Source organism: Malaclemys terrapin, chromosome 21, assembly GCF_027887155.1.
Source record: "Malaclemys terrapin pileata isolate rMalTer1 chromosome 21, rMalTer1.hap1, whole genome shotgun sequence".
Lineage (NCBI taxonomy): Eukaryota > Metazoa > Chordata > Testudines > Emydidae > Malaclemys > Malaclemys terrapin.
The window spans coordinates 6,844,526-6,859,895 of record NC_071525.1 but is presented as its reverse complement, the minus strand read 5'-3'; the positions used below and the strand labels follow the sequence as shown (position 1 = coordinate 6,859,895).

Below are 15,370 nucleotides of genomic sequence, written 5' to 3'. Positions count from 1 at the left end.
CAGCCACGCTCCTGGCCGGTGTCTAGCACAGCTCCCTGACCCGGGTGGCTAGGGACATGCACTCCGCCCTCTCCCCAAGGAAATCTATAGCAGAGCCAGATTAGAACACCTCTGGCCACGCTGACCAGGGAGTCAGTGCTGGAGCTCTGCACACAATGACTCGGCTATGACCCAGTGGCGGCTGGCGTGAGTCTGCCCCCAGAGCCTGGGCTGACGGTCACAGCTGCACGGAGGCGTTTGGGACAAGAAGATCTACAGGATGTCACACGGAGAAGGAGTGTCAGCACCACAGAAATGCAGGGCTGGATGGGACCTGGCAAAGTCATTGAGTCGAGGCGCGACCAAGCGAACCCCGATACGACGGCTGCCCGTACCTTGATGAAGTCTATCAGGGTGTTGTAGACGTGAGCCCCTCTGGGCAGGAAAAAGCAGCTCCCGGGACTCAGCTCGTGGAAGAAAAACAATTCCTGCTCCTGGGGAGGGAATAAGAGAGGTCCCCTGAGCGCTGCACCGAGGGGGAGGCAGGACTCGGGGTGTCTACGCGCGATGGCCCCCTACATGGGGGACTGGATCCAGGCTCCTAAGGACTAGGCCCGGCAGCTGGAAACAGCGGCAGGTTTAGAAGCCTCTTATGGGACCCATAAGGTGGCGACAGAGACTCGGGCTTCGTTGAGGCAGGAGAGACGTGGCACGGCAACGGAAGACAATGGCTTGCCTGTGCCCAAGCTCCGAAGGGAGCTGGGTCTTGCAGGGCACCTCTCCTACCCGAGGGGTCTCCAATCAGCAGGGCAGGTACTGATGGCTCCAGGCCTTCCGCGCCAACACTTCCATGCCCTTTGTCCCTTCCCTGTTCAGAACCGGGGACAGTTTAGCCAGCGGGTTGGGTGGAACAAACACAGATGTAGCTGGCGCGACCCTGCCCGGGGGTGATCATGCCGACTCCTACCTTGCCAATCCTCCGGTGGTCCCGGCTAGCTGCCTCCTCCTGGAGCTGCTCCCACTCCTCCAGCCGTACCGGGCTGGGGAAGGAGATCCCATACACCCGCTGCAGAGACTCCAGAGCGGGGTCTCCTTTCCAGAAGGCGGAGGAGCTCTGTTGAGAAGGGGGAAAGAGAGCTAACACCACAGGAAGGTGCTGATAGAAGAGAGGGCTGAGCTCCACACTGGCTGGGGCAGGGTAGCCTGGGATCAACACGCAACTCTACTGCCTACTCCTCCAGCGTCTCCAGAAAGGCACAAGCTTCCGCTCCTCTCGGAATAGCACGGTCTAGTGGTTAGGGCTGGGAGTCTGGACTCCTGGGTTAGGTGCTATGGCGACGGGCTTGGTATAAAACACGAGGAGCCAGAGTCAAGAACAGAACCTGAAATGGACTCACTGGGTGACCTTGGGCAGCCACGCGCCTGCTCTGTGCCTCGATTTCCCCACCTGTAAAACAGGGATGGTACCTACTCCTTTTCTAAAGCACTTGGAGACCCTCTGACAAAGCACAGCCTGTGTTCAGTGCAAAGCGTGACCATATCAGGCATTTAATATCAAAGTGCTCCACCCTCCTGCTGGAACTTTTACAGCTGGGGGGGGAAACTGAGGCACCAACTCCTCTAAATTCACACAGCTTGCCCAGTGGCAGAGCGATAACCCCCGCCACGCCATGCTCACTAGACCAGGCTCCCTCCCACCGGTGCCAGCAACTGAGCTTGGCTGGGGTTAGAACCGACCTTTAGGATCTTCAGTGCTCGGATCTTCCCTGTGTGCCTGACATGGGGACCTTTGCAAAGGTCGATTAACCCCCCGCACCTGGGAAAAGGAAAGGAGACAGGGGTTCAGAGTACAGACAGAGAGCCAGGAGCAGACAACAGGTGGGTCACAGGCAGATTGGCACCCCTGGGTCTAGGGGTGAGATGAGAAATGCCAGGCTGGAATGAGAGAGCAGAGGGGAAAGTCAGAAGACGCCCGAAATGGTCCGAAGGGGCCGATGACTTAGCATGTAAGCGCCACTTGTACAGCGCCTAACACAACAGGGTCACGGTCCGTGACTCGGGCTCTTAGGCACGACCACAATGCAACTGGCTCACATGAAGGGCACTCGTATGTCACCTCCACGGGTACAGGATCAGAACCTGGGCCAATGTCTGCGAGTGGATTCACTCCTCCCGCTCCCACCCAGCTGTGCTATTGGGCACGAGGGCAGGATCAGACCCTTAGCACTTTGTGCCCGTTCTGTCGCACTCCCTCCCATCATGATACCCGGACCCACAGCCCAGCCCACGGAGGCAGGGCCCAAGCCCCGGCATCATTCTTGCTTTCCAGCAGTGACAGTCGCCCCCCTACCCCTGCATATGCCTTTCACAGGGAACGCCTGTACCAGCCAGCGGTGAGTTAGTTGCTGGGATTTTCCCGGCCACGCAGTGGGTACCAAGAAGTCATGCTGCCACCCAGATCTGGGCCTGAGCACAACTCAACTGCAGCGAAGCGTCAGGGCGTGGCCGTGCTGAAAGAGGACGGAGCTGCAAAGGGTCACAGACACGGCATGGGGGGAAAAAAGTGTTCAATGGAGCTGGGGCACTGAGGGGCACCCTACAAGCGCCATCTCGCCTTTCCGGGAGGGGGGGGGGGGTTGGAAGTTGGTTTGTTAAGTTATGTTGGACAATCGCTACTGGTGGCAAAGGACGGTATGTGACCGTTGCAAACTAACCCACCCCGGGGAGCTCCTCGGTGGAAGTGCTGCTGCAGAACGGCTTGTTCGAAAACCACCGGAAATCCGTGCAAATAGTTCCATGCACTGAAGCCTGACGGTGACGGTCGTGTAATCAGTGTACACGCAGCATGGCCAGCTGTCTGTATGAAGTGGGATTCAGATGGACACACACGTTTTCCTGACCACGTTAAGCACTGGGACACGGCTGGGGAGCAGGGCACTTTCACCCCAGGGCCGTGCGTCTGGAGGAACAGGAGTCACAGACCTCGCCCTGCCCAGCACCCTGGATGCGCCGGGGCAGTCACACGGACTGCAGGGCCCTTGCTCACCTGTACACCGTAGCAGTCGGTGACTTCACTTTCTCCTCGATCACCTGCAGCTTAAACTTGTTGTACTGGGGAAAGGAAAAGAGAAGAGCGTAGGGCCAGTGTTAATGATACAGCCCACGGACAACTAGCAGCTAATCTGCTCTGAGCTGTTGCTATTCATGTTTGTTATGACAGTGCCCAAGAATGGGGCCCTCTCGCGCTAGGAGCTGTACAGAGAAAGTATCGGACAGCCCCTGCCTCAGAGAGCTTCCAAGCTAAATGCCACTTACAGGAGCCCACAATTCTAGCACGCACATCCCTCCCACCATCTCCCCCCCAGCAAGCTGCCTGGCCCATCAAGGCAGCCAGCTTGCTACTCAGGACAGAGACTGGCTCTTCACTTGCTACGCAGTGTGCCAGGAAGGCATGTGGGGCTAGACACAGGCGTTCGAGGCAGGATGGCCCAGTGGTTAGAGTGCTAGTCTGGAACTTGAGAATACCTGCTCTGCCACAGACTCCCTGGGTGATCTTGGGCAAGTCACTTGTGGCCAGATTTTAAAAGGTCTTTTTGGCTCCTAACTGCAACTGAAATCAATCGGCGTTAAATGCCCAAATACCATTAAAAAAAAATCTAGACCTCAGTCTCCCCATCAGTAAAATGGGGATAGCACTGCCCTGCCTCACAGGGGTGAGGATAAACATGGCAAAGATGGCGAGGTGCTCAGGCAAGTTAGATATACAGATAACACCAGCTCTTACAAGAGGGCAGGGCTGGTTGGACTGAGAAGCGCTGGGGAGGATGACAGACGTACCCTGAACTGAGCGGGGGCAGGCAGCAGGAAGGCAGGTTATTAGCCCCGGGCCGGCTCACAGGGCAGCTCTGGAAACCAAGCAAGCCTCCCTGTGTACCCCAGAGGGGAAAAACCTACCCCAGGGGACAAAAGACGGCTCCGTCCTGGCCATGCATTCACCAGGGCCGTGTCTAGTCCCAAGGGATGGGGGCTTCCCATCGCTTCTCACAGGAGCTACTGGGACTCCTGCAGGACCTAGTAAGTGACACTATTTGCACGACCGTTTACTTGGCCCTGGGGTTCTGTGTTACTCCCACTCCTGCCCTGAAACTGATCCTCAGGCCCTGCAGGGAGGGGGGGGCTGCTGAGAGCCATGACATATACGAACACGTCCGTCCACCTTAAATAGCTCCAGCAGGTCCTCTCGGGACACCTCCAGCCTCTCGAAGGGAAGCTTCTCTCGGACGATGGACTTGCACGCCTCCTCCAAGGCTGGGAGCTCGCTGCCCAGCACGGTCCTGCAGAGAGAGCGAGAGGTTTTTAAAAGCCCCGGTTACAGAAGAACTGAGCCGTGACTGCAGATCCCGGCAGGCGGCCAGAGCGCGCGCGTGGCCTTAGCAACGCGTCTTCACCCCCACGTTTGCACCCATTCCCCACGCACTGCCAGGAAAGGACCCAGGGACAACGCTTGGCAAAGGCCAGACATTGGTGTAACGGCCAGGGGGCTCCAGGGAAGCAGAGGCAGGTATGGTGCTGCTGACTCAGCCTAGCGGCATGGAGCACTTCATGCTAGTTTATCCCAGGATGCCACCTAGTGGAAGCGAAATCAAACAAGCCCATGTGACAACGGCAACTCGGTTTCATAGAGTTTAAGGCCAGATGGGACCATTAGATCTAGGGATGTAACTATTGTTTAAAAAAGTACCCGTTTAAAGTATTCCAATGATATTGGTTCACCGTTTAATCGTTAACCAGTTCAGCCAGCAGCAGGGGGCGCAGCGCCGTCCGCACCCGGAGAAGCCTGGTTGCACGCGAGTGGGGTGTGCATGTGAGGTCCCGGGAGCCAGGGCAGAGGGGGGCACGTGCAGCAGAACTCGCCCAGGCTTTTCTGCCCGGTCTCATGCTTCCCCTGTTCCCATGCTTTGGTCTGCAGCGCCTGGCACAATGAGCCCACTACAGGCAGCAGCCGCCGCCGAGTTGGGGGAAGGCAGCAGGGATTTGGGGGCTCATCAGCAACAGGAACACACTCGACTAGAGCAGGAGCATCCCAGCTGAGGCTCCCCCATACCTGGGTGGGCACGTGCTGCCCGGCACGCGTCCCAGCAGTGACCGGCCCGGCAGCACCTGACTGACCAATCCGTTTTAAACGTTAACTGCAATATAGTAACGGTAAGACTAATACTTGTCAGTTAACCGTTTTTAATATATTACATCGCTGATCGGATCACCTAGTCCGATCTGCACAGCACCAGCCGGCGAATTCACCCAGACGCCCCTGTACTGAGCCCAGCTAAAGCGTTTCAGTCCACAGGAGACTCAGCGGAGCCACGGGGAGAGAACAGAAGGGGGCAGATGTACCAGAGGCTCCTGCTACGGCAGGGAATGGATGAGGCGAGATCATAGGCGCTGACTTTTGGTTTTGCCGGTGGGGGCCCCACACGGCTCTGCCCCTCCCCCAAGGTCCCACCCCCACTCCGCCTCTCTCTGCTTCCTCTTCCTGGTGACTCTGTCTAGCCCCCCACCCACTCACTCAAAACAGCAGAGGAAGTTCCCCCTCCTCAGGGTAGGAAGTGTTGCCTAGTGGTTAAGGCACAGGCCTGGGGCTCAGGTGTTCCGGGTTTGATTCTCTGCTCTGCCACAGACTCCCTGCTTAGCCTCGGGAAAGTCACTTCACCTCTGGGTGCCCTAGATCCCACCTTCCAAATAGGGCTAGTATTTCCCTGCCTCCTAGGTTAAATCTATTCATGGCTGTGTGGTGATGGGGGCAACGGAGGTATTAAAGTTGACATTCGCAGCATCCCCTGGCAATGAGTTCCACAGATTGACTGTGTTGGGTGAAGAAAGACTTCCTTTTGTTTGTTTCCTATCAGCTCTAAGGTGATTAAGGTCTATTTCCAGTAGATACAAATGTGATCACCTTTTTCCAATGGCAGTGTGCTTTCTTTTCCTATTAAGTTACTCAGTAAATAGAAATAAAGTCTTAAATATTGTTATCTATTTATATAATGCATTTGATCTTTCTCCAGCCCAAACGAAAACACACTCCAGTTCAAGGTATTAACGATGTAAAGATTCAAAACATAAAAAGAAATTTAAAAGTTGAACTTGCATTTACAAATGACTGATTTAAAAGCCTCTTTTAGTTCTGGAAACAGTTCAGTTTTATAATGTAATATAGAAATCCCGAGTGTGTAGCTACAGTGACCCAACTGGATGATTCTTAACTGTGCCTTAACGAAAATACAATATGACGCTATCCAGACGCCATCAGGCCTTCCGCCGGGATGCCCACCTAGGCTTCCCTGGCCCCTCTTACCGGCCCGCCAGGTACATGTCGTAGAAGAAGCCGCTCTCTGTGCTGGGCCCGTGACAAAGCAGCGCTCCGTAGAATCGCTCCCCTGCCACTCCAAGGATGTGGGCGCTGGAGTGCCAGAAAACCTGGGGACGGAAGAGACCTGGGGTCACGTGGATGGCCAGCCGCACCCCACATGGCTCTGGCCTGTTGGGATCCCAGCTCCAATGATGACTCAGAGCCCTGGCTTAACCCAGACACCCTGCAGCCTCTCACATATGGGGTGCCTGCTTGTTCAGAGAGGGAGCCCAAAGTCCCTCATTAGCTGTCTTTAGGGGGCCTGCCTGTTCCCAGGAAGCAGTGTTATCTAGTGGATAGAGCACTGGACTGGGGACTGAGGACTCGTGTGTTCTATTCCCACCTCTACTGCTGGGTAATATCGGGCAAGTCACTTCAGCCACTCTGTGCCTCAGTTTCCCCATCTGTAAAATGGGGACAATGATACTGATTGCTTTTGTAAAGCGTTTTGAGATTAAGGATGAAAAACGCTACAGAAGAGCTAGGGACTATTCTATTCATTATACACGCTGTATCTTCTCCCTTTGGGTTAGCTTTAGCCACTATTTGCTTTTCTGCTCTGCCCAATTCCTTGCCCTTATCCCTGGCCTGGATGACTCCTGTCAACCAAAACTTGAGCGGCTGATTTTTCAGCCTTTTGCATCTGTGCTTTTGCCAGTCAGATACCAAAGTGCAGGAGCCATGGGCTAGTCCAGCATCTCACCGACATGCATTGCAATGCATAAGAGTGTAAAATGGGCCAGCCGGGCCACCGCTTCCCGCAGCTCCCATTGGCTGGGAACCGCAAACCGCGGCCACTGGGAGCTGCGAGCGGCCGTACCCGCGGGTGCTCAGATAAACAAAGTGTCTCGCGGCTCGCCAGGGGCTTACCAAGTTTGGGAACCACTGTTTTAGAGCATGGTTGGGAGAAATGCTTTTGCAAAGGACAGTTAAAAAGCACATCTATCAAACCCCGCTTCCTTGGTGACCCCTACACTCCAGCAGGTGCATTAATGCAGTGGTTCTCAACCAGGGGTACATGTATCCCTGGGGGTATGCAGAGAGGTACATCAACTCATCTTGATATTTGCCTAGTTTTACAAACAGGCTACATATAAAGCACTAGCGAAGTCAATAGAAACTAAAATGTCATACAATGACTTGTTTATGCCACTCTATATATTATGCACTGAAATGGAAGTACAATATTTATATTCCAATTGATTTATTTTATAATTACATGGTAATGAAGAAAGTCAGCAATTTTTCAGTAATAGTGTGATGTGACACTTGAGTATTTTTTCTGTCTGATTTTGGAAGCAAATAGTTTTTAAGTGAGGTGAAACGTGGGGGTATGCAAGACAAAGGAGACTCTAGAAAGGGGTACAGTCGGCTGGAAAGGTTGAGAACTATGGCATTAAAGGGACAGAAACTAGAAGCCACAGAAAAGGCCCAGATTAGCCACTGTCCAGGCTCCCTTTTCCTACCACCAGAGGGCTCCTTCCCCACAACTGAACACCAATTTACCTACTTTGTCACTAGATTTAGCGACGTTTTTGTTTCCCTAGCGAGAAAATAAGCGTCAAAGTGACCAGTGACAAATCTCAGCAACTTTTACTGCCAATGACAGTGACATTCGGAGAAAGACGTCACCACTATGCATAGTCACAAAATCACTGACAAGCAGCTCGATGGTGTTAATAAAATCCATTCCGGGCTCTTCTTACTATACATTCTGTTGGACACCAAGTCAATGTCATTACGTCTCAACTGAGCATGTCCTCGGAAGGAATTGCGTTCCAAGGCTGCTTGGGCTGAGACCATTGCAATCTGCAGGCAAGGAAAATATGTTTGTGGAGGCTAATTAAATAGTTGCACATTAGCCAGGGGTTGTTTTTACCCAAATGTTCTTTCTCGCTGCTCCGTAGTAGGTAGCGCAGCCTGTGATGCAGGGTACGATGGCTAATGAAGCGGACAGGGCAGGGGAGACAGGTTAGCCAGCGAGGAGAGCCGCACGGATGGAAGGTGGGGTGGGATGAGACAATGGGACAGGGGAAGGAGGGGCACCGCGCCTCCAGGGAGGAAGCCCTTACTGCAGGATCAAAGGTGGAGTTAGCTTGATTTTGGCTTGGCCTGGGGTTAGCTGCCCAGCTGGGTTTTCAGAAATCAAACTCTGGGAGCAGGGGGAAGGGATCTGGCTAGTGGATTTTTGTTTTTAAATCTACTTTCCTGGCTCCCTGCAGCGCCCAGCTCAGGTCAGGCGAATGCCTTCCTCCCCCTGGCTCTGGGCCCCACCTTTCACTAACCTGTCGGCTCTATTAACACTATTGTACTGCAGGAGAGAGATCACTTGATCATTGCCTGTTAGGTTCACTCCCTCTGGGGCACCTGGCATTGGCCACTGTCGGTAGACAGGATATTGGGCTAGATGGACCTTTGGTCTGACCCGGTACGGCCTTTCTTATGTTCTTATGCTTGTGAATGATTTTGTGACTACACTCACCTGGGCATGCGCACTTGTGTGTTTATAATTCTCTGTCGACTTCCCTGGAATTTTTGCTTAGTGACATTTTTGACTCCTTTTGAGAGCTTAGACACTACATTTAGCGACTTTTCAAGGTCTGTCTGGTGACTTCCTACTATGTGGAGCTGGCAACACTGCGCCAGATATCACTCACCGCTTGCCCCTCTGCAGAATCAAAGCCCAGGAATTCCAAGGCGGCACTGCTTTCCAGAGGGCGATCCAGGTCGTACAGAGCCCCGTTTACCCTGGCAGTCACTGCCCCCTCAGCCAGGCCCCGGCTGGGAAGGAGAGAGGTGACAGAACACACTTCAGTACAGGACACATGACCGGCCAGTCAGACGGGGGATTTAGCGCTGGGGAAGGGGCTCTGGAGCCAGGTCTCTGGCCCAATTACAGCCCAGGGAGAATAAGGGTATCTGCGCAGTGAGTTCGTCCCCTGCACACCGCGCCCCCCCCCCCCCCCCACACACACACACGGAGCTAGAGGGATTATGTCTCCAAGACCCACTCACACCTGGACCCTCTCTGCTGAGGCTACCAGCAAGGAGCCAGTTAGCACCAGCTCCGAGAATGGGCTCTGCGGCCTGGACACTCGCCCGCTACAGCTGGCAAACCCATTTCTCGGCAAGCCACTACTCCTCAGTGAGGTGCTCTGCCCACCCTAGTGGGGGCTGCCGGGGCAAAAGCAGAGGCTGCTCACTCACCCCAGCCGGGGGAAGTCCCCCCAGCTTATGGGCCCCCACGCGTGCAGTTCCCCAGGCAGCAGCGGATTGCACCTGGGCCCTCTGGTTTTAGAAGCACAAACTGTCTCTACAGCAGGAGCTAAAAGACCCAGCCACGGTGCTGCGGGCTCCATGTGGGACAGCCATCATTGCTGGGGGGGGGGGGGAAGAGCGCGCCACACTGAGCAGGTGTGAGTTACAGTAACAACATTCGGGGTGTGGGAGGCGGGTTCGAAGGAGGGAGTCAGGTGCCCAAATCCCACTGAACAGAGTCCAGCTGAGCGTAGCCAAACCTGACCCCTAGGGGCAATGGACTCGATGGCCCATCCCCAGCATTTGCAAACCAGCAGAGCAACGGGGCTGGAGTCTCTCGCAGCCGTTCTCGGTTCCCTGCCCTAAGGCAAACCTAGGGGTTGAAAGGGTTTTGAAAGCAGACAACCGTTCACAGGAAGAAAACGTGCAATGGCACCCAGTACCCGATTTGTGATGCCACGTGATACGGCGTGGTTCTTAGGGACTCTCCTTCCACCTGCTGGCCATCGGGCAGGGAGATCCGGATTGGCCCACCTGCCTTCTGTGCCCGGTCTGCACATCGCTCGTCGTAGGCAGCCTTTAGCTTCTCGTACAAACAGAGCCGCTCAGCAAGGTGGGGTAAGAGAGCGCCTGCCTGGAAAAGAGCCACAGTGGGATTGGAGGAAGTTCATGACAGGAGTGGGGTCTAGCGGGTAGAGGATGGGCGTGGGAGTCAGGACTCCTGGGTTCTCTCTTCCCAGCTCCGGCAAGGAAACAAGACAGAGTGGCTTGAGCTGGAGGGGACTGGGAGTCAGGACTCCTGGGGTTCCTCTCCCAGCTCTTGTTGGAGGAGCACTGTTCAGTGGTTAGAGCAGGGGGTGCATAGAATCATAGGACTGGAAGGGATCTCGAGAATCTTCCGGTCCAGTCCCCTGCACTCATGGGGGAACTAAATCTCGTGCGTTGGGAGGGGGGTGAGAGGGACGCCGGGGCATTCTGTACAGCTTCGAGCACGATGGGCCCCCAGCTGTGTTGGAGCCTCTTGGTGGGAGGGATAGCTCAGTGGTTTGAGCATTGGCCTGCTAAACCCAGGGTTGTGAGTTCAATCCTTGAGGGGGCCACTTAGGGATCTGGGGCAAAAAATCTGTCTGGGGATTGGTCCTGCTTTGAGCAGGGGGTGGGACTAGATGACCTCCTGAGGTCCCTTCATATCATTCTATGGTGCCCCTGAGATACCCACAGTCCCATAGGGGGCACTTACGGGGCATCAGGGCTTCTGCAATGCAGCGCACCCTCCCAAGGGGACAACAACACGCTCACGGGTCACAGGCAACCCCCTGCCAGCCGCGTCTGCGGGGGTCACCGCAGCAGAAATCAGGTCCCAAGAAAAAGCTAAAAACAACCCAACCACCCCGCCAGCTTGGCCGAGCTCCCCGGGGAGGGGGCACGTTCCCTGCCCGCCCCATAGCCCGCCCCGGTTCCCCTGCTAGCCCCCACAGCTTGCGCAGGGCCACACCCAGGCGCAGCAGAGAGAAGGGGGGCAGCAGGGAGGTTTCCCGCTGCAATGCAAAGCCGGACGGACCTGGTACCACCTGCGGCTCACGCCAGGGCCCTTCCCGGCCAGGAGCGTCCCCCAGGGCGAGAGGAGCCGCATGGCCCCCCTGGCTTCCTGCAGCAGGCAGGGAAATAACCCCGCCCGCGGGCTGGGCAGAGGCGGGCCCGGCCGAGATGATTGGCTGCTCCTTGCGGCCAGTCACTTCGCACCGGGGCTTCCCGAGCGGCCCGTCCTGCAAATGCGCGGCGAGGGGCCGTTCCCGGGGCGGAGATGCGCCCGCGCGCCGCGCAGGCCGCTTGCGTCTGCGCCACGGCGCGGCCCCGCGCTGCGCTCCCGCTGCACGCGCCCGCTGGGAGCCGGTCCCTGTCACTCACCGGCTGCAAGGCCCCAAATCCCAGCATGACTCCAGCTGCGCTCTGTGTCTCACCCCCATGGTCCCAGGGTGCTGGGGGGGAAAGGAGTTTTGCAATCTAGAAAGAAAACAAGAGGCATGTTCAAATCCATACCCTGGACTCGGACAACCCCATCGGTGGCTTTAATTTCATTGCTCCCTCTGGCATCATCAAAATGTAATCAGCAATAATAAATCCCCTTGCGGCCTCGCCTTTGCGCTCTTTAAAAAACGGTTAAAATAATCTACATAAAAATAATCACGTTGGAACATATATTTTGCCTACCGTTGTTAGAACAACAAAGATCAACCTGTGGAACTCCTTGCCAGAGGATGGCGTGAAGGCCAAGACACTAACAGGGTTCAAAAAAGAACTAGATAAATTCATGGATAGGGTCCATCAATGGCTAATAGCCATTGTTGGACCGGGATGGTGTCCCTAGCCTCTGTTTGCCAGAAGCTGGGAATGGGCGACAGGGGATGGATCACTTGATGATCACCTGTTCTTTTCATTCCTCCTGAAGCACCTGGCATTGACCACTGTTAGAAGACAGGATACTGGGCTAGATGGACCTTTGGTCTGATCCAGTGTGGCCGTTCTTATGTTCTTACGAGATTAATTCAATAAAGGGGAAAGATTAGAGGGAGCCCCCCCCCCAGTTTACTTTTTAGATGTATAAATCAGGATTCAGAAACACCTGTATGGAACACACTACAATCTATTCCACTATGCTCTACTCTGACACATACTTAAAAATACAGCAAAGCCCCACACCAAACTGAATAACCAGACACAGAAATAAACCACCTTTCCCATTTTTCTTTAAGTATCTCCCCTCCCAGCAATTCTTGCAGCTTCAGCAGCTCTCTTGAGAAGACATGACAGCACTTGTCTAGTCAGTTTCCTTGGTTTGTGGGTCTTCCACAACAATGTAAGAGAAAGAAAAAATAAAAGGGAAATGTGGTTATTAAATCACAAAAATGGGCAGGGAATATGGGGTGGGGGTTGCCTACCAGTACTGTCAACCCTAAGAATTCAAAAATTGTAACTCAGTTCCCCCTTTCCCCAAATAACACAATATTGTCTTATAGAAGTCACAGGATTTTCAAAAATAATACATGTGGGGGTGCTTTTTATTCACCTTCAGGTTTTTTTTCACGACCATGGAGGGTAGATACTTTTTTTTTATTCTTCTTCAAACCAAAGCTGAGATTCTGACACAGTCACATAAATCCAGGAGCTGTGGCATTAAGAAAAGACACCAAATATCACAAAAAATGATAAAAATTGTCCATTGGCAACACTGTAAGGTACCGGAAATTACTCATACTATTACTTTTAGATTGGCTAGATTTCAAATGGACAGTGTTCCTTTAAACTTCAGGGCTGAAATTTTCAATACTGCCAAAAGGGATCGTCCAACTGGGCGCCCAAATCTTTCAGTTTTGTCCAAATTTCTCATATAAGATTACATATCAAGTAATCTCAAAAACTAACCAGGGATCTACATGGCTCTGTGGCAAATTACAGCGACTGGCAATTTCCCATTGAAACTTTTTGCAACAAAAAATGGCCTTTTTTTGTGCGAAGTTTTCATTTAGTTCAAAGTTCTATGGGTTTTCAAGGGAAAAATCAACCGTCAAAACACTTTTTGATTTTGAAAAATGACAGTGTTTTGGTTTACTATTCAAAAAGTTCTACCCATAAAATATGAACATCAACAAAAAATAACCCCCAAACCACACACACAAAAAGCCCAAACAACCGTATGCACAATTTGTTTGTTTCATTCAAAAAATATTTGCAGAAAATACTTACCATTTCCCGAACAGCTCTATGGCATTACTAATAAAAAGGATGAGCTTGAAGAAATTCCAGAAGCCAGTGAAAGCACAGGGGGTTCGGAGGAGGTTTTAGCAGAGGCAGGTTCTAAGAATAAATAAGATCTTCAATTCATTAACACTAGATCACCTCTGCTACCCTAATCCTGCCATGAGCAACACATAGGTCTGCCCATTCTGAGCCCATGGCGGGATCGGGGCCTACTTTTTATGATGTATAACTTAAAGCCTCTTTTCTGTGCAAATCTAATCAAGGCTCCAGCTGCCTCTGTCATAAATTACAAAAAGAAAATCAAGTTAGACAGCCACCAGAACACAAAAACGCTCTTCCCTCTGCAGATCTAACCTTCAGACTCCACTTTGTGCAGCAGCACGTGCAAATAGATACCGTCCAGCATGGCCTGAAGATCAACGGACCAGGGCTATTTTGGGTCATAGGTTGGGGGGTAGCATGTTCCATATCCCCTTAGACTGAACACTCTATTCCTAGTCCCTCCTCTTTTAAAGTATGGCAGATCCCCTGATTGCAATGTGCAACAGGTCATCAGGAGCTGGTACTCTCCCAAGGCCCTGATTCAGCAAAGCACTTAAACACGTACTCACAGTTAAGCAAGTGCTTCAGTCCCATTGACTACAGAATGTTTTCCCACATTAGGGCCTCCGGGAGAAAGGTCCAAACCCCTTTTGGGCTTTTCAGGTTAAAACCCAACCAGATTAGCAATATTTATTTCTAAAGATGATTTGACGCGTCAAGCTCAAGTTTCTACCTAAACGTCTTCGTCGCACTTTAGTTAAAAGGTTCCATTTACAATAGGTGTTGTAGACCTGTTACAGGCGTGAGCCGCACGCTTTATGGATGGTTTTAGGTACATTAGCAGAGGGGGTCAGCAGGGGTTATAACCAAGCTACTGACTTGTTGGACTCAATAACAAACTATAAGAATTAACTATTTATTAAAATATCAGTAGTTGATTAACCTTTTATATGCTAGTCAGCAATTACAACACGTGACCAGCTATCCCTTGTCCTTATCTGGCCCCCCCTCACCATGGCCTCTGAGCACTTCACAACCCTTTCAACATGCCTGGGAAATGCTATGACCCCATTGTACAGATGGGGAACTGAGGCCAAGATCTGCAAAGGTATTTAGGCTCCTAATTTCCAGGAGACTAAATACATTTGTGGATCTGGGTCAGAGAGACTTAAGGGTAGGTCTACACAGCAAAAAAAAAAAAAAAGTGAGTTCTTAACTCTGGCTAAAGTAGCTATGAAGATACAGCAACTCTGCCTTTAATTCAGGTTAACCACTCAAGTTAAAGCCTAGAGAGCAGGTGGGGTTGAACTCAAGTTAGTGTGTTTTCAGTGCTATTTTAACCCAAGCTGGCTAACCTGAGTTAAGGCCACACCTTGCTTTGCAGAGTAGAGTAGACACACCTAGAGTGACTTGCTCAAGGTCACATAGGAAGTCTATGGTAGACCAAGGAATCAAACCCTAGTCTCCCAAATCCTGAGTTGGTGCCCTAACCACTGGACCATCATTTCTCTCTGAGCAGATGCACATGAAGCTCTGAATGCTACCTTTGCTTCCCCTCTTCCTCCTCCTCCCCCTTTGCACCTTCTCGCTACTGCTAGTGCAAGAGTCTTCTTCCTTGCAGCTCCTCTATCTCACCAACTCTCTAACACACTTCAACTATCAGCTGAAACCATCTCGACCTCCCTCTCGTCTGTGTTATACATTTTCAAATGTTGACTTGCTGCATGGGAGGATCCAAAATTGTATTCAACATAAGGGCCCAGCACACCCCAGCACCCCCAGGTCAGCCCAAACATCAGCCACCCTCTAACTGTTTTGAGCGAATGGAAATGCACATAGGTGATGTCAACGATTAACAAGATCTTCTGAAAGCTCTATCGTTCAGACTCTCTGCTTTAGGCAGGTTACAACGTGAGCGGTAAAGAT

At 52.5% G+C, this 15,370-nt stretch overlaps 1 protein-coding gene across 1 annotated transcript in view; it reads right to left on the bottom strand.

Annotated features, from left to right (window-relative positions):
• Positions 1-11,323, bottom strand: part of TARS2 (threonyl-tRNA synthetase 2, mitochondrial) — a 30,410-nt gene extending 19,087 nt beyond the window's left edge. The window contains exons 1-9 of the mRNA XM_054010881.1: positions 11,205-11,323; positions 10,087-10,277; positions 9,043-9,166; positions 6,332-6,453; positions 4,196-4,313; positions 3,026-3,090; positions 1,717-1,795; positions 947-1,093; positions 375-473 (exon numbers count right to left, since the gene is read on the bottom strand). Of these exons, the coding sequence (XP_053866856.1) occupies positions 375-473; positions 947-1,093; positions 1,717-1,795; positions 3,026-3,090; positions 4,196-4,313; positions 6,332-6,453; positions 9,043-9,166; positions 10,087-10,277; positions 11,205-11,276 (1,017 nt within the window). The 5' untranslated portion in view covers positions 11,277-11,323. The remainder of the gene's footprint in view (positions 1-374; positions 474-946; positions 1,094-1,716; positions 1,796-3,025; positions 3,091-4,195; positions 4,314-6,331; positions 6,454-9,042; positions 9,167-10,086; positions 10,278-11,204) is intronic.
• Between the last annotated feature and the right edge of the window lie 4,047 nt (positions 11,324-15,370).